This window comes from Sorex fumeus, unplaced genomic scaffold, assembly GCF_029834395.1.
Source record: "Sorex fumeus unplaced genomic scaffold, SorFum_2.1 ptg000006l, whole genome shotgun sequence".
NCBI lineage: Eukaryota > Metazoa > Chordata > Mammalia > Eulipotyphla > Soricidae > Sorex > Sorex fumeus.
The window spans coordinates 66,844,154-66,862,850 of record NW_026606063.1 but is presented as its reverse complement, the minus strand read 5'-3'; the positions used below and the strand labels follow the sequence as shown (position 1 = coordinate 66,862,850).

General features: G+C 48.1%; 1 protein-coding gene across 33 annotated transcripts in view; it reads left to right on the top strand.

Annotated features, from left to right (window-relative positions):
* The first annotated feature begins 3,094 nt into the window (after positions 1 to 3,094).
* The window catches only part of MAP4K4 (mitogen-activated protein kinase kinase kinase kinase 4), a 144,657-nt gene continuing 129,054 nt past the window's right edge, over positions 3,095 to 18,697 (top strand). For 26 of the 33 annotated variants that reach the window (XM_056128235.1, XM_056128222.1, XM_056128226.1 and 23 more), the window contains exons 1-2: positions 3,096 to 3,362; positions 3,800 to 3,865. In XM_056128235.1, coding sequence (XP_055984210.1) covers positions 3,306 to 3,362; positions 3,800 to 3,865 — 123 coding nt within the window. In that variant the 5' untranslated portion in view covers positions 3,096 to 3,305. Of the gene's footprint in view, positions 3,363 to 3,799; positions 3,866 to 18,697 lie in introns of all 33 variants that reach the window. The other 7 variants (XM_056128234.1, XM_056128231.1, XM_056128203.1 and 4 more) reach the window with 1 other exon arrangement.

Below are 18,697 nucleotides of genomic sequence, written 5' to 3'. Positions count from 1 at the left end.
AACTTTTTTGGGGGGGCAGGGTGCTGGTGTGTGTTCAAAGTTGTGCTCAGGGGGCCAGCATACATTCTGAGCCAACTGGGCTGGTAGTACAATGCAAGGGCTCAAGGATATGGTACTGCCAGTCCTTTAATTATCTGGGTACTGATTTGGGTCTCCAGTGCCATACATGGAGGCTTTCCAGCAATGCTGGGGAGGCCACGTTGTGCCAGGGATGAAACTGGGATCATCTGCATACATACGCTTTAACCTGTGTGCTGTTTCTCTGTCCCACAGTTGCCAAGACTTAAGAAAGTCTGCTGATCCAAGATGTCTGATATTTCTGTCCTCCACATCTTATTCTAAAAGACTTAAGCTACTGAGTTAATGTTCGTTTTTGTGACACACCCAGCAGTGCTCAGGGTTTGCTCCTTGTTCTGCACTCAATCACTCCTGACTCAGGGGACCATATGGGATACTGAGGATTGAACCCAGGTTGGTTGTTTGCAAGGCAAATGCCTTACCCCCTGTAAAATCTCTCTAGCTCTACTGAGTTAACTTCTGGATTGTTCTTACTTCTAAATTCCTTCTTTAGTAAACAGAAGAAATGGAGATGCTGAAGTGAAGCATGTATATGGTTGCCCAAAAAGTAAATGATACAACTAGGTTCAAACCCAGTTATGGGTAAGATAGATAGTTCAGTTGGTAGGAAGCTTGCCTTTCATATGGCTGACCTGGGTTTAATCCTTAGTGCCCCATAAGATTCCCAGAGGCTGCCAGGAATGATTCCCTGAGAATAGAGCCAAGAGTAAATCCTAATCGCCACTGGGTATGACCCCAAAACAAAAACAAGCCCAGCTCAGTTTTGCCCTGAATCTATTAGACCAGTCTAGTGCTCTTTCCCTCTTGCTAGAATTTGTAACACTCTGCTTTTGTAACAGTTCACGAAAATCCATTTTCAGATGGCCATCTCTTTGAGAGGCAGTTTGTCTTAGTCTTCCTCACATACTGGGAAATGGCTAATTGGTGCCTGGTGTGATCTTTACTTTAAGAAAAGGAACTGGATTTAAAGCAGGGTAACTGATACAACAGGGTAAGTGGTGCCATGGGAAATAATAGCTTGGAAGAACTTTTTGGAAGAAAGATTTAGAGGAAGCCTGTAGGAGAAAGAAGAAATGGTTTCTCAGTGGAGCTTGAGATGATGGAGTGAATTTGGTTGGAAAGGGCCTCAGGGTCGTGGATTTTGAGTTGAGGTTTGTGGGAGGCTTGTTGGGAAGACACAGTGCTCCTGTGTCTGGTGAAGTGAATACCAACAAGTCTCATGACTTCTTTACAAGTCAGTTCCCTGACTGTAACATGGAAGAAGAGAACCTGCCATTAGGGATGTTGGAGAACAACGATCTATTACATGTGAGGGTGACACAGTATGGCTCCAACTGATAACTCCAATTGGAGTTATCAATAACAAGTACTTCTGAAATATTACTGATGGTAAATAGATGTGAAAGTTCATACCTACCTTTCTGAGTAATGATTTTATACTTATAAAGAAAAATGCCACTGCTGTTGATTTAAGAAATCCGTTAAAAGCACTACCAAATCCAAAGGAACAATTTGGTTGCCAAGATTTTCCTAATTAGTGGATTCCAGGAGTCTTTGACTACATTTTATTAGTTTTTGGGCTTCCCCCATACATGCTCTGGGCTTACTTCTGGCTCTGTACTCAGGGATCACTAGTGGTGGTTTTGGTGCATCATATATGGTGCTGGGATCAATCCAGGTCGGCTGTATACAAGGCAGTATACAAGGCAGAATTCAGTCGACTGAATCCATTGTTGGTCATAGCATATTAGGAGACTTTTTACCATCACCAACTTCCAGAGACCCTCCGAAGAATGATTGTGCAGGCCCACAAGCAATCAGGACCTGAAGTTTAGAATGTTAGGCTACAGCATATCAGCATTATCAGCTCTGTTCCTCAGTTCTTCTACTGCCAGCATCGCAGGACAATTGTGCAGGAGCCTGGGAAAAGATCAGAACACCCAAGTTAGCTTTCCATCAGATGCAACATGTGCTGCATCTGGACCATCATCAAGTTAGAAAACCTGCAGCTGGCTTGCCCAATGGACAGACTGAACGCAGCATACTGGGGCATGACCCCGCCCTCCCCCGCCCCAGCGCCCCCAGCATCACAGATGAAACCTGGTCCCCAAGCACAGAGCTGGTTGTCACATGGCCTGGGTGTAGTTTAGGAACCAAAGAGGAAAAATAACACCCCCCCCCCCCAAATTACTCTCACCTCCTCACTCTCATTCCCAAATAAAGAACCAACAGTAACAGTAACTTGGACAAAATCCGGGTTATGTGTGTTCTCATCCTCAGTATGAGGTTTGCCCTGGCTACTGCCTGTTGAATGAGACTCGAAGAGGAGGAGGAGGAGGACGGTGATATTGATGCGCCTGGGTTCTTTTCATCCCGCGAGGCCCCAGATGTCCCAGCCTGTCCCAGTTCAGAGCTGAGAGCATCTTCTCACGATACTACTTCTTCGATGTTTCACTGGAGCCTGGCTGCCAGGGCCTGGGCATGCAGGCACTCAGCAGGGGTGTGCCTTGCCCTTCCCGAGGGCTGCAAGGCACCGGTGCGCGCCGCGGCGGGCCAGAAGGCGACGATGGTCTGCAGGACTGGGCGCCCGGGCCGCTGAGGGTCCCCGAGCCTCCCCGGACTGGCGGCTTTCCGGAGCGGCCGCCTGGGCCTGAGCCTCGGTATGTCGCGGAGCCCCGCGGGACCGGGCTCGGGCTCAGCGCCCAGGGAGCTGCGGGCACCCGCTGGGCCTCGTGGGCCTCCCTCGGTCGGTGCCGTCTCGCGCCCCGCGCCGCCGGGCCGCGCCCGGGGCTCTCGGCCGCCCGCCCGCCACCCACCCACCCAGCGACCGGGGCCGGGCCCCGCGTCCAGCCAGCCGAGGCCCGGCGCGCGCGGCTTCCGCTGCTCCTTCCTGCCGGCGGCGGCGCGCGGGCGCCGGGGCTTCCCGAGCGCCAGTCTCCTCCCCCGCGCCCCGCCCCGGCCCGCCCATCTTTGTCTCGGCCGCGCTCGGCGCTGAGTCTCCGAGCCGGGGCCTGGTCGGCCGGTGCGGGCGTGGGCGCGGCGGGCGCGGCGGAGCGGAGCGGGGCGCCGGCCGGGCCATGGTGTGAGCGGCCGCCCGCACGCGCCCCCGAGCCGCCCGCGCAGGCCGCTTACCCGGAGCGGCGCCGTCGGCGGCCCGGCTGGGCCCGCGCGCTGTGGCGCAACGGCGACATTTCTCGGGCGTCTCGGGTTCGGGGCACGGAGGGAAGATGGCGAACGACTCCCCGGCGAAGAGCCTGGTGGACATCGACCTCTCCTCCTTGCGGGTGCGCGGCCGCGGGGCGTGGGTGCGGGGGGCGGCGGGCGCAGGCTGGGGCGCGGGGGTTCCGCGGGGGGCCGAGGGGCGCGAGGATCGCGGGGGGGGGGCGTGCGCGCGGGGACGCGGGGGTCTGCGGGGGGCGCGGGGCTCTCCGGGGGTGCGGGGCGGCGGGAGTCGCGGGGCGCGGGGGCTCCGCGGGGGAGGGGGTTGCGGGACGCGGGGTGTTGGCTGGGGAGTGCTGGCCGCGGGGTGTGGGGGCCGCGCCCTGGCGCGCCCCGTGCCCCTTTGTCTACCGCGCCGGCCACTGCGGGGCGCGACCCTCTCCGCTGCCCCCTGCGCCCCCTGGCAACACCCTCCCCCCCTCCCGCAGCGCCCCCCTCGGGCCGGGCCGGGTTCTGCGGCGCCCCCAGTCGGGCCCGCCCTCACCCACTCCTCCCTCCCCAGGACCCTGCTGGGATCTTCGAGCTGGTGGAGGTGGTCGGCAATGGCACCTACGGACAAGTCTACAAGGTGGGTGCGGGGCTTCTGCCGCGGGGCTGGCTGGGCGCGGCGGGGTCCGTGTCCAGCAGCGCGCTGCTCACCGGGCCTTTGTCGTTTCCCCTTGGCTCCCGACTGCGTTTGCCACCCTATCCCACCCAGCCAGGCGGGATGTGGCCGGCCTCCTCTGGGCTGTCCAAGCTAACTGCTTGGTCTCCTCTGATTCCTGGCCGGGGCGCTTGGACCACGTGTGACCTCCCCGTCGTGCATCCTGCTGACTGGGGGGCGCGGGGAGGGGTTTTATCTGGGTTTCCCGAGCTGGAACAGCACCGTGCGAGGCTTAGAGAATCTGGATTCCAGGAATAACCTGTTTGACAGGTGTGTGATTGGAGCAGAAGTGAGCGGGGAGCCGGGTGGGGAGCACACGCTCGCTCCGGTTCCCCCTCAGTGAATCAATCGAATTTGGGGAAGGTCTGCCTAGGAGGGTACACCCAGAGGCAAATCCAGGGGCTCTGGGGTCCAGGCCACCATCTAGAGCTGATGAAAGAGCTGCAGGCCGTGAACATCTGACTTAGTGGACCTGGCCTCCGAGATAGATTCTCCCTCTTTCCTATGTGTTTCTTCTTGCTAAATATCTTTGGAGAGTTTTTTTATTTTTTGCGACTGGGGCTGGGGACACGGGTGGGCCTAGGGAGAAGTGGGGGATGAGGCTGTGCCTGGTGAGATATTGCCATTGTCTGGGCATGAGTGGAGGCGGTGGGAACCGAGTGCAGAGGGTTTCTTAGGCCCGAGCCAGAGTGGATTCTATTGTCTCTGCCGGCTCCATCCCAGAGCAGCGCTCCCCAGCTCTCCAGCCCGACCTCCTGCTCTGTGGTCTGAACTTGAGCCTGTGTGCTTTGGGGAGCTCAAGTGAATCAGCATGTGTTTTCCTGGCTAACTGTTGGGGCCAGGGCCAGTTTTGAATTTGAAAGGGAGCCCTGTTTGCCCTGTTCACCCAGCCCTGCTGGGTAGGGAGGCCCTTTGGAAAAGTTTGGGGAGGTTTGTGTCCAACTCCCGCTGTGGCCTGGTAACTGGCATGGGGACAGTCTCCTGGCTCTGTGTTCGCTGGAGCCCGGCAGCTGTCAGTCTTTTCTAGCCAATGGTCCTCCCCACTGCATCTGAGGCGGGAGTGTGCTCTTTCTAGTGAGTTAGCCCGGGCTTGTTTTGGACCTGCTTACACAGTAGCTGGATTGTTTGCAGCTCCTTTTGGGTCAGCATGGATGTGAGGGAAGGGCAGGGAAATGAAAGTCAGTTGGAAACCGACAGTCTGTTTTTAAGCGAAAGGAAATAAATCGGAGTGTGTGTTCACTGGTTTTAAGAGGGAGCTCTTCGAGGTAACAGTTTAGACAAGTTCAGTGTTAAGTTCACCGGCTCCTCACTTCCTCTTTGATTTTGTCTCTTTTCTCTTAAGCGCTTGCAGTGCTTTTGCTGAGCACTCCATTTAGGAGGTATTGGGGCAGAGGCAGTGCTCAGACTACAAAGTCTCCACAGTCCAGGAGAAAGTCTCAAATTATGTAAGCCAGAAGAATTAAAAAGTGGGAAAAAGTTCATATGGTCTCAGACAAAACCAGACAAGGCAGAGAGTTTGCTCACTCGTGGGCTTTTTTGGTTGTTTGTTTGTTTTAAGTATCATGGAGAGTTTTAAACACAAGGAGAGATCAGTGGTTTGTTTGGTTGTTAATGTTTCTTTGGATGTTAATGCGGTGCCTGGAGACTATTTATTTCACTCATAAGTAAGCGAGATAATTCTCTCATTTTGCATAATCACAACGCCGCATTCATACCTAGAAACTGATTTTTGAATATCAGCTGTGCCATGTTAAGTATTCTTGCACGTCATGTACACGTCTTCATAAGTTCTTTCAATCTTACAAACTAGGGGAGTTCAGTTTTAGAGTTGGTGAATATGGAGACAGTCTTCGTTTTCTTCTTCCTTTAAATACATAGTTTCTAGAGACATTTACTTTCTTTCTAGGGGTTTACACAGTATTCTTGTTGACATGTTTTGCATATGGATTTTTTTTTGGGGGGTGTTGGGTAAGCTGACCACTGTGGCAGCATTTATTGATGCTAAACGTTATTAGTGTGAATATTATCAGTGTTTGGAAAACTGTGACTAACTTGTTATTTATTAAGAATTTTTAAAAATCATTGTTTCAGGTAAAGTATCTTAAGCTGAGCAATCTGTTGTTCTGATTTGTTATTATACTTTAATAATGTGATTACAATTTTTTTCCTTCCCTCTTTTTTCTGTGCTGGGAATTGAACCCAGGGCCTCACATGTGCAAGGAAGGTGTTCTATGCTGCTATATCTCCAGCCCTGAACTTTTCAATGTTTAGTGATAGTGGTAGCTTACTTTGAAAAATGGGAAGTGACAAAGTTGCAAGAGAATTTTCTGAGATTTGATATGTTCTATGGCAACAGATTTTTGTGGGTAAATTATAATTTCTTTATCTCTGACCAAAAAGAAAAAGGGTAAATGCTCTGCATGTAGTTGAACGGTATATAACTTATTTTTTTTTAAATGATGTTGGAACATGGTATATTCCATTTAGGCTTTTTTTTTTTTTAACTAAAGCTATAAGGGGGAGATACCTCAAATTAAAATGCAAAGAAAATTGTGAACTTGTTCCAGATTGCACTCACTTACTATGCATTTTAATCAAGGTGTCTGTAGGTGGATCTGGTGCATGTTGAGTAGACATAGTGACTTATTTCCATCCACGGAGACTGTGGGGGAACAATTAAAGGCAGTATAGAAGTATTTCCATGTCATATGCTATTTTTAATTCTGTTTTTATAGGGGTTTTCCTAGTAGTGCTGGAAGGGCTGGGAGGTGGGCGCTATCCTCAAGGATGTACTCTAAGGCGTGGGTATTTGGCTATACCTGCTGATGCTCTGGGGACCAGGGTTGGGTGTGACAGGGTCCCCATGAAGGGAACATTTGCACTCGCCCCCTGCACTCTCTCTGCCTGGTTGGTCCTTTGCATCTTTAATACCTCTGATAGTCTTTCCCTCTCAGGAAAAATTAAGCGGTTTGTGTTCTGTGAGCACACAGTAGCTGTTGTTGTAGAAAGTCTCAGAAGGGAGATTGTACATTATACAGGCCTGTAGTCATGTGTATTATATTATATTTATCTATTATAGAAGAAGGATGGACAAGAGCCCTCCAGGGAGCCTGGGCCGTGCTGTCCTGCAGGACAGGTGGACAGTCAGATGTAAGCACCTGTACCAGGAAGGATGCCGGAGTGTGTCCCAGCCAGGCACTCTGTCGATTCGGCCCCCATTCTGCACAGAGGGGTGGGAAGGGGTCAGAGTGCAGCAGAAGGGCCGAAGTGCCCTTGGGGAGGACAGTGCCAGGGGAGCAGGGGAGGGGAGCTGGTGTTGCAGGGAGAGGGTCTGGACCTGGCTCTAGGAGCGAGTTCGGTCTCTGTGTACTAGTGGACCATTGGCAGTTTTTTGGGGACTGAATCTTTCTAGGCTGTGGAGGCCTGCTGGGGTGGTACTTAAACTGGAGCAGTCTGATGGCTGACTCATGGGCTTGGAGAGTCAGGAAGGGTGCTGAGGTCCATTCTCAGGCCTAGTACCTGGCTAATCGCTCTGTGAAGGCAACTCATTCTCTGTGAGCTTTGTGCAGCCCTTTGAGTGGGCACAGTGTCCCCTGGGGTCCAGTGTATGAAAGTGCACAACAAAAAAGCCATATCAATTGACTCTTAAGATCATTCATTTTTAACATTTTGGCATTAGGATGTACACTTTTGTGAGGGCTTCTCAAAATACTGGATTTGAATGGAGCATTCTTGTCCTGTCCATGGAGGCAGGGTGGGTTTTGTAGAAGTTGGTGGTTTCCTTCAGAGAAGGGCGAGCTGCTGATTGGCATGTCCAGGCTTGTCCTGTGACACAGTTCCTCATGCTGGAAGGGTTCTGGATGCAGTTAAGGTAGAAAGTCAGCCCTGTCGAACATGAGTTTCTGTGTAGCTCCTTTAAAAAACAACCTCACACTTCAAAGGCAGTATCAGGATCAGGAACATGTAAAGTCTTCCAGTGCTTCTGCTAAATCCCTTTTTGCTTAAAACATTGTGGCAAGTATTTGGTCATTTGTATAGTTGTAAACTTGTATTTGGTCATCTCTCCCCTAATTTCTGTGACTTAGGTATATTTCTGTAGGTTGGTATGATACTAAACTAATATCTGGGGATACTGTAGTCCAGTGTTGCTGCCTAGATCTCTGTGGGCTGCCTCGGAATTGAATGAACCTGGTAAAACAAGGATTAATCCTGCTAAGAGATTTCTCTGGAGGCTGGAGGCCTTGCATGTATAATGTCCTGGTTCAATTTTTTGCCCTGGAAAAATTTACAGGTTTTTTTCCCCCTCCTTCATTAGTAAATATTTGGTCAGATTGTCAGTAGCTGCTTGAGCTAAAACCTGCCTCGTAGAGCATCCCATGTTTTTTGTGTTGTATAATATTCATGATGCCTGTGCTCCTTATCATTAGCATAAAGCTTTTCTTTTCTATATTCCAGTCATTAAAAAGGCTGACTAACAGCTGCAGTATATGAGACGAATCATACGAGTGTCAGGTGCTGAGGCAGAGCTGTTGAGCAGAGGGTGTCTCAGCTTTCTGAGACACCCTGCCCCGCATCCAAAGGTGCCTGGGACCACTGTGTGGCCTTGACTCTGTCACATTCAAGGACTTATTCCACAGTAAAGCTTCTAGAGCAGACTCCTGGGAGAGATTTCAGGGTTGAAAAGACTTTAGGCCACCCCCTTACCTTTTAAAATCGGTGTTTAACCCTTGAGCCAGTGTGTAAAAACTTATTTCTCTTACAAGGTAAGATAGTACATATTGTTTTGTAAGTTATCCTGTTAAGTCCTTGCAAGTTATCAGAATTTGTTACTGCAGAGTAACTACTTGTATTGCTAATGCAGTACTTAACTGTTACACTGTTACTGTCCTATTAACCCTGATTGTTTCAAGCTAGTTTCTCATAGTAGGAAACTGAATTGCTACCCACCATTTAAGGGTTCAGGGAAAGGTAAGTTTCATAGCATGCACCTCCTATGTGCCAGATCCAGGTTCTGACCCTGGGCAGTCATTGGCTTCTGAGCACTGATGTGATGAGATTGTGACCCCCTGAGTTTCGCCAGGCCCCACCAGTTAAGAGAGAGCAGAGTGGTACTGTCACTAGGAGGGAGTGTGGGGTGTTCTCTGGATGACCACGCTGACACCATGTTCCCTGGGCAGGTGGCTCAGTCTGCAAAGCCCGCTGGCCTGTATGAGAGAGGAAGTTCCTGGGGAAGCTCCTCGTTGGGAGGCACACACTGGACAGGTCTTCAAAGCTGCCACCTTGAACCTCTTATACATGTCATTTGTAGCATCATGAGGTACTTAGGAATCAGTAGGCGAGACCAGGGGTAAAGCAATGGGTTGTATGAATACAGCACAATCTTTGGGGACTCAGGGCTGGACCCTGTTTTGCATGTTAGCACTGTGCCCTGTGGGGAAGGGAGAAGGCCAACGTTTACCCAGGGACCTCCGGAAAGAAGCCTGGCCCGAGTAAGTGCCATGGATCAGGACCTGAGCCTCTCTGACTTCCATCTTGTCTGCACTGGAGCGATCAGATACAGAGCACAGGCAGTGCCTAGACCCTCTGAGCCTGCTCTGCCCAGCTGCAGGGTTTCTAAGGGCTGGAAAATGGGGGTAGGAGAAAGTGAATTGAAACAGAGACAAAGTAACAACCTGTTCTTGAAATCAAAAGACATGTTACATTTACTATTACTGGGAAAGTTTTTTTCTTTTGTTTTTGAGCCACATCAGGGACACTCTCGGGCTGCTAGGTACTTGGAGGTCACTCCTAGAGGTGCTAGAGAGCCATGCTGGGTGAGCCTGTCTGCAGCCCATGGTGTCAGGGTTTGCTGGTTCCTTCCAGTGTTCGCTGTTGCCTGTGTGCCCCAGACAGCAGACCACACCCTTGGTACTGTGCTGCTGGGAGGCCTGAGTGTGTGCCATGCTCTTGGTGGGGTCTTTGACTCATTTGTTGCATCTGCAAGTTCAGGAAATGGTGTTGCTCCTGTAGGGAGTTTGCCCATGCCCACTGACTCCTCTGTCCATGAAAGTAGGGACCAGCTTTTGATGCCTGTGGTTTTGTGCTTTGTTGAGAAAGTCCTCTGATGTGGGACCAGGGTGACAGTCTCCGGTATACCTGACAATCAAGTGCTTACCAGATTTTTATTTATTTACTTTTGTGTGTGGGGAGGCCCACACCCAGCTGTGCTCAGGGCTTACTTTTGGCACTGCATTCAGGGATCACTGGTGGAGGGCTCAGGAGACCCTGTGGGGTGCCAGGGATCGAACCCAGGTTGACCACATGTAATGCCAGCCCCCTACCTGTTGTTCTATCACTCTGACTCTGGTACAGATTAAAAAAGTTAAAGGAAAGCAGTACAATTTGTGCATTGACTTGAAAAAGTGATTTTTTATTTTGATCACAAGATAAAGCAGGGCCTTAAGAACTTAACAAATCTGTGAATATACATGATTATAATTAAGTAATAGTAAAATTATCATATCAAAGTTGACTCATTTCCCAAGGGCTTCCCTTTTTGATGCTTGTAGTGGCCACATGGTACTCACATATTTCTTGATCATTTCATTATTTGGTCCTCCCCAGAGGCCACCCTTGGCTCTGCTGGGTCCTGTGGTACTTATCTGATGGCCCATGGCACTGTGTGGTGGGTGCCCAAGCTCACTCACAGGTGGGAGCGGTGGTGCCCTCTTCATGCCCATGGTCTACCACTGGCTTCCTGGCTCCTGATCTGAGATTTTTGTTTGTTTTCTTACATCTTCCTTGTGAACCACTACTATAGAGCTGCTTTCATTGAAGTGTACTCGCACTCGCCCCTCAGGCCAGTGGACGATACCTGTATTTTCAAATAATCGGCTTTTTATGGTCTTGCCTGTGCCACGGCTGTTAAGAGAAGCAAGCCAGTACATTTGCATGCCTCAAACACTCCTCTTCCTTTTTGTCCTCGTCATCATTGAGTTGTTTATGTACTTGGCCTTTTTTTCTTTTCTTTTTCTTTTTTTTGGGTCACTCCTGGCAATGCACAGGGGTTATTCCTGGCTCATGCGCTCAGGAATTTCTTCTGGTGGTGCTTGGGGGACCATATGGGGTGCTGGGAATTGAACCCGGGCCTGCTGTGTGCAAGGCAAACACCCTACCCTCTGTGCTATTGCTCCAGCCCTGTACTTATATTTCTCTGCTCCTCAGATGGCCTAAAAGATAGATGTTATGTCTTGATCCACAGTTTCTGCAAGCACTGAAATACTGCCATGTGACTTACTACCTCCCACAACCTACCTGTTGATTCCACTTTGCTTTCCCCATGTGGTTGGTCCCTCTTGTGCTGGCCTGGTGGAGCTGCCTCCTGGATCTGGCACTTCAGCATTGCCCTGGATGCCAGCATCTTGTTTGGTTTGCGTCTGCATTTTCCCTGAAACATTTTCTGGAGTAGCATTTTATGAAGGGACATGGGACCCAAAGGTCTTGTGACTTTGGATGATTGAATAACTCTTTCTTCTCCCTTTACCTGGGATGTAGATGATAGCAGGTAAAGATGTTCTAGGTTGACAATCCACTTTCGCCCCAGGAACAGTGAGGATGTTTCTCTTTGGGGAAACTTTTCAGATTTTTTTTTTTTTTAATGCTCATGTTCTTAGATTTCATGACTATCATTTGCTGATCTTAGTGGTTAGCTAATTCTTTTGATCTGGAAATGTTCATGTTGTATGTTCTGGGAAGCTGACTTTTTCTTAAACAGTATTTGCTGGCTCATGATATCTTGGCATTTGTGTCCTGTGCAGCACGAGCCAAACTCAGGGCCAGGGGTCTGCCCAGGTACCTTTGGAACTCGGTGAGTCCTTCCTTCTTGGGGACCATCTGGGCTCAGCTATCAGGTGTGTGTGTGGGGGGGGGGGGCGGTAGCACCAGGGTTTGAGCTCAGTCCATGCTGGCCTGCGAGCTCCCTCAGTATTCAACCATCTCGTCATACCTGCCCACCCCTCTGCCCCCGCCCGATCCCCCAACTGCTTCAGTGTGTTCAGGAATGAGACCTTGATTTCCCATAGGTGTGGGGTGTTCTGTGGTTTTTAGACTGTGGGAGACCTTCAAGTACCTCTCTTGTTAGCTTTAGCTCAGTATTTGACCTCATCAGTTGTTTCTCTATAAGATCTGAGGATTCTGTGGGGTAGATTGTCTTACTTTGGGGCTTCTCTGGAGGCACTTGCGTATAGCAGTTTTTTTGGTGAGGTGACCTGCTCTTCTGCTCATTCATCAGAACCTGAGACAAGGGTTCCTTGCCTTTGTTTTCTTGATTCTTTTCTTACCTTGTAACTTTTATGGAGCTTGGCCCCCCACCTACCCCTGTGATCCCTTTCATAGATCAGAAAATAGTCAGAAATTTAGTCTTTGATTTCGAACTTAAAATTTTGCCCTTGTATTTACCGGTCTTGATTCAGAATATAACAAGCAGCAGCAACAAAAAACACAAATGCCAAAATGAAAACAGAAGTAAAGCCGCACCTTCATGCCTGCCTCTTCTCTCTGTGATGGTTCTGCATATGAAGAGAGGGAAGCAAAGGCTAGACAGAGAGTGATACTGTCCTAGGGGTGACTTGACTCAGAGCACACTTGCAGAAGATAGAAAAATTGGTGCCTCCGAGATTTTTGTTTGTTTTTGTTTGGGTGCCACACCCAGCAATGCTCAGGGGTTACTGCTGGCTGTACACTCAGAAATTATTTCTGGCGGTGCTTGGAGACCAGTTAAGGTGCTTGGGATCTCAACCAGCTCAGCTGCATGCAAAGCAAACACCCTACCTACTGTACTGTCGCTGTGGTCAGCATCAGATTTCTAAAAGCAGCTTTATTGAGGTATTTCAATATGTTAAGAGATTCACCCATTTCTAGTTTACATTTCACTGGTGATTAGTAAATTTACTGTAGTTCAGCCCTTGGCACAAATGGGATTAGAAACTTCCAGCACCCTAGCAAGATTTTGCAAGACTCTGCGTGGTTGAACTTGTCATCCCAGATGTCTCGGACACTTGCTGGTCTGTTTTCTCTGTCTGTAAATTTGCCTTTTCACAGATGTCTCATGGAAGTAGAATAATGGTGCATGGTGTGGCCTCATGTGTGGCTCCTTCCACTTTGCAAAATTTTGGGTGCTCCATCCACAGAGCTGTCCAATGGCCCCACAGAGGATGACATGCTCGTTTTGTTCGCTCAGTCCGTGAAGACCATTGCTTTGGTTCTGGCTTTTGACTCCTGTGAATCTCATGTGGATGCCCTTTGGCCTGGCACCCCAGCCATTCTGGCAGAAGAGGTGTGGGAACCCAGCTCAGCACCTCCATGGAAGGGAGGCGGGTATGAGCTTGTGTGTCTTTTTGTCAGACCTTACCCATCCCTTTCCGGTGATCCCAGGCACCTGGCTACTTCCTGGAGCCTTTACCTGCCTGCCATTAGTCATCCCTGTGACTCTCTCACTTTCCAAACATGAGTGAAGTCTCTTCTCACAGTAAAGGCCGACTTTTCACCACGACTGAAGTCACTGCACTCAGGAACGAGGCCAAACCAGTTTTTCCATCTCAGTTTCCCCCAGCCCTGGGGGGTGGATTCTGTCCTTTAATAGACAGGCCCCTGCCAGGTGATGCAAAAAATGGGAGTTTTCCTTACCCTAAGCAGAAGCTATTGACTCACCAGCATTTAAAAAACAAAATTTATTATCTTCCATCACAAGGATGTATCCAAGTTAAGTACTTGGTTATATTGGGTGGGAAAATAACTCATTTGCTGTAAGAATTCTTTCTAGAATATTTATTCTGAATTACTTTTATGATTCTTTTATTAGAAACTTAACTGTGTTGAGATTGAATTGAATTATCTTTCATGATAACTTGACTTCTCCCCTGGCACAAAACTTGCATCTTAAACAAGATTCAAGGCATGCTTATGCATATGAAAGTTGTGGAAATGGAGCTCAAAATTCACTTCATCTTCCCAATATGATGTAACTAACCCTCACTTAGCACAGAAGCTAGGTGTTTTTGATATGGTCTCAATGTTCAGGCTAATGTTTGGCTCAATAAATATTGAGTCAAACCATAAATATTGTTTATAATAAACCATACATATTATTTATGTATGAAATAATACATTAAAACTTGGCCCAAGAGAAAGTTCAGAGTACTGGAGTACATACTTTTCATGTGGGAGATCTGGGCTTGAACCCTGCCAGCATGTCCTCCTGAGCACTGGCCTGGGAATAGCCTCTTAGAATTACCATGTACATCTCTCTATAAATAAACCAAAACTGGATCTTCGGTAGGGAAAGACTTTGTGTGTGCTCTCTGAAAGATTAGTTAAAAAAACCTGCGTGTATTTTAAGTATAAGCCATGATGTTTTAATAAAGCTACACATTTTAAAAATTGTTAAAAAAAAAAAAGGAACTTAATTCTCTCTGGTTCTTACAGTCTCTGAACTCTGATGAACAGAGAGAGAGTGCTACTCTGCTTCTCTCACCCTCTTTATGTAATTGGCTGCTAGCTTTGTGACTTTGATTTTGAGATCTCCGGCAAAAGACTGAAAGACAAAAGACAAAGTCAACGGAGTTAGGAGTTAGTACTGTACGGTTCAGGAAATCTCAGAGATGCAGAGGAATTCCTGGTGTGAGCTGTGAGAATTGCCTGGGGCTGAGGCTGTTCCTTCAGGCGATTCGACCTCCTGGGTTCTTGTACTCTTCTAAGGCACACTGGCTTGAGTGCTCATTCACTTCTGGGGCATGCCTTTTGTTGTGGGGCTTTCTGGGTTTGATCTGGTCCTATTGGAGTACTTCTAGTCTCTGGCATATGCTGGTGCCTCCATTTTTTTTTTTAATTTTTTTTTATTTTATAAGTTACTTTACTGTATTTAATGTTCAAATACCAATCCCAACAACATTACACCTTCCCACCACCAAATTCTGTATATTTCCATCCCCAACCCCAATCCCTGTCCCAAAACACAATCAAAAGAATTTTGAAAGGAGCCATTTAGACATTCTATAAGATATCACTAACATGTTGTTAAAGTTTGGGTGATGTGAGCTTTGGTATGTGTGTATGTATATATATATATATATGTATATGTATATGTATATATATAAAACATAGGGAAATATATATCTGAAAATATGTATATATACATATACATATATATATTTCCCTCTATGATTTGTTGCCTATTGTCCGAACCCCATCAAATATGGTGTGGTACTTATGGTAATTATGGAGAATGGGTTAGGAGTATCTTAAGATGTGTCGCGTGGCTGCTTTTGAGTTCGTGTGGTCCAAGAATATGTTCACTCATATGTGAGGCTTGGCCTGAGCATGTGGGGAGTGGCCTGGAGTGTGGTGGTGATTGGGTAGTGGAGTTTTGCTGCCGGGGCTGGGTCCCTCGGGGTGGGGAGGGCTTTTACCCGCCCCTTTCTGGGGGGTCCCAAGTGAAAACAGCCTGGTACAGAGTCCAGTAGCATGGCTATGGGGGGGCCTCATGTTATGCTACCTTTTGGGAGAAGTAGCCATTTGATCTGGAGGGTGACTGATGACGAGATTATCTGGTGCCAGTGCCTCCATTCTTTCCTCAGTGTCTGACACAGTCTGGTGGGTCTTCAGCTCTTTCCTTGGCAGTGCTTTGAGGACCTAGTATATGCTTGATGTTTGGCTATAAATATTTGGAGGTGGGGAGAACCTTGGATTCCTTCACATGCTTTGTGTGCTTCCTGGCAGCTGGGTGGAGGGGACAGTCAGCCTCCAGCTTCCTATATACACAGGCTGGTGTAGGGCCAGGGTACAGGTAGCCAGGGCAGGTCAGCAAGAGGAGCCAGGCTGCAGCCTGCAGCTCCAGTGTTGAGATGGCACAGTGGTATGGCATGGTGACTCAGATTGAGCCTCTAGAGGATGGGGCAGCGAGGGCAGTGCTCTTTTGCTTGAAGCAGACTGGTGGGGGGCCCTGACACTTCCTCTCTCACCAGGATGGTGTGTGCAAGCAGCAGGCCATGGGCCATGGCGGTCAGTCACCAGCTGCCCAGCCCAGCTGCTACTCTGAGACTGGAGGGCTGGGGGGGAGGGGTGTTTGGTTGAGGCATGGCTTGGCACCTTAGATCTGTGGGGAGCTCCACTAGACCCACTTTGTGGCAGGTCATCTTAGTGGCTATGGCCAGGACCATCAGCGAGATTTGAGTGCCTCCGGGCAGAATGTGCAGTGCCTTATGGGTCCCGAGGTGATGATGACCTCAGAATGCAGATCCTCTGCACCCACCATCATGCAGAGTGGGGGGAATGCTGGTCACCTGTGGTCCCTGGGCCTGGGACACTGGTGACCAGTTCTGTGATACTAAAGTCGACAAGGAAGTGATGGAGAAGATCACGCTGTGCATTCCTTTCCCTGCATTGAGTGTTTTCTTTCTAACAGGACTGACAGTGGGGGCTGGGGAGATGCTCATGGGGCAAGGTTTAGGGTTTGCAGGAAAGCCCCAGGTTTGATCACCAGCTCCTAGTGTCGAGTAATCTCCTGAGCGCCTCCACGCATGGGGTCCAAGTCAAAACTAATGAACCAAGGATTGACAGGGGGAAAAAAACCCTTAATTTTGCTGAGCCTACTGAGTGAAACAGTTTTATAGGCTTCCCAGGAGGAAAAGAATCGAGTATCAAGTGAAATATTAGGTGAAATCTAATACCGCTAATCACGGTGCAGGAAGGCCTGTAGGTGACGAATGCTGGTCATCTGTGACACCTTCACGTCTTGCCCCTTTATGTGGCTGTGCAGTTGGGGCAGGTCACACAGGATTGTGCTTGGGTGGAGGCCAGAGGCCATCCTGCCGAGCTGGGGTCACTTGGCCATGTGGGTGCTGCTCTGGAGCAGAACTTGACCCTGGGAGTGTAAGGCAGGCCTGTTCTGTGTATCCGGCCTTGCCGGCCAGCCATGCATTGCTGAAGCAAGCATTTCATTAGTTGCTGCTCATGTTGCTGAAAAAATCATTTTTCTTTTAATACACACACACACACACACACACACACACACACACACACACACATACACACACACACACACACGTGTTGGTTTTTTTTTTTCCCCACACTCAGATGTGCTCAGGGCTTGCTCCTGACTTTGTATTAGGGGAATCAGATGTGTTGCCAGAGATCAAACCTGGGTCAGGCAGATGCCAGGCCAGTACCCTACCTGTTCTACTCCTGTAGCCCCCTGATTTTTTCTTTTATCATATAAGGAAAGTAATGGGAAATAATTTTTGCGTACATGATGTTGATTTCTCTTCATTCCCTTTTCTTTTTGGTTCTACTGAGGACTTGTGCTCACTGGTAATTTCTTTCCCCCTTTTTTAGTGGGGTGGGGAGTAGGGGATTTGTTTGGATTAACTAATTGTTTTGTTATTCAATTTTCTCTGCTTCTCTGGCTTATCAGTTGTAAATTCTATTTGGGTTTTGCTCACTAATTTATAGTGTTTATTTTTAACCCCTGACAGTCTACATTGAAAAGGTACTTGCACTTAGGAACATTGTAGTAGGATTTTATTTCTCTTATGTGACACTAGGGCATACTGTAATTAAAAATGTTTTCTTTTTGTTTCTTGGGCCACACCTGGCAGTGGTTAGGGGCTGACTCTGTCTCTGCTCCAGAGTGATCCTGGAGTGGTTTGGGGCACCGTCTGTGGCATTGGAAGTTGAGCTGGGGTTGACAGTGCTGCTCTGGACCCCTTTATCCATTTTCTGAGTGATGTTATTTGTGCGAGTTCTTCATCTTTAATATGGTACACAGACTGTGAAAAATTTCACTCCTTCTATGGGTTGTTGGCTTTTCACTTTCTTAATAAAGTACTTTGAAGCACGAAAGTTCTTAATTTTGAAAAAGTTCAATTTATCTGTTTTACTGTCCAGACTGTTGGGGTCCTGTCTAAGCAACAAACATCTCAGCCAAGAGAAAGAGGAATTAAACCTACATTTACTAGAAAATTTAGAATTTTACATGGGTTGCCCAGTTTTTTTTCCATTAGTTTTGCTATAATTGTTGAAAACTAGTTGACATAATCCAAGGATTTTAGAGCTCTTTTTTTCCTACCCCTGTTCCCTTTGAGACCTGTGTTTATGCTGCCAAGTGAACAGTTTTTCAAATCTTGATTTCTAAGTCAGTCCTGTGCCAGTAGCCATTGTCTGGCTCCTGTAGCTTTGTGGGGAATTTGAGGTTGGAAATGATGAATCCTCATATTTGTTTTGTTAGGACAGCCCATGAATTTTACTTAAACATCAAGGTTTTATTCTTTTTTTTTTTTTTTTGGTTTGTTTTTGGGCCATCCCCAGTCGTCTCAGAACTTACTTCTGTCTTTGCACTCAGGAATCAGTCCTAACGGAATTAGGGGACTATATAGAGATCAAACCTGGGTCTGCCGTGTGCAAGACAATTGCTCTACCTGCTGTTCTGTTACTGAGGCTGACTGCATTGTTCATATATTCATAAAAGCAGTTTTCTATTTAACTTTCTCAACAGCTTGTTTTCCATATTAGAAAAGAAGTGCCCAGAACATAGATTCCATGCAAGCCACCTGGCAGAATGAATCTCACAGAAGGAAGATTTTGCTAATATGCATTTCTTTTACTTGTGAAGAAATCTCGATTAAGAAATAAGCTTTTCATTCTGAGAAAACGATGCCTTCTTTATCTAGTGTAATTTTATTTTTTGTGAGGTCTTACATAATCGCTTTTATTATTGTAAGGGTC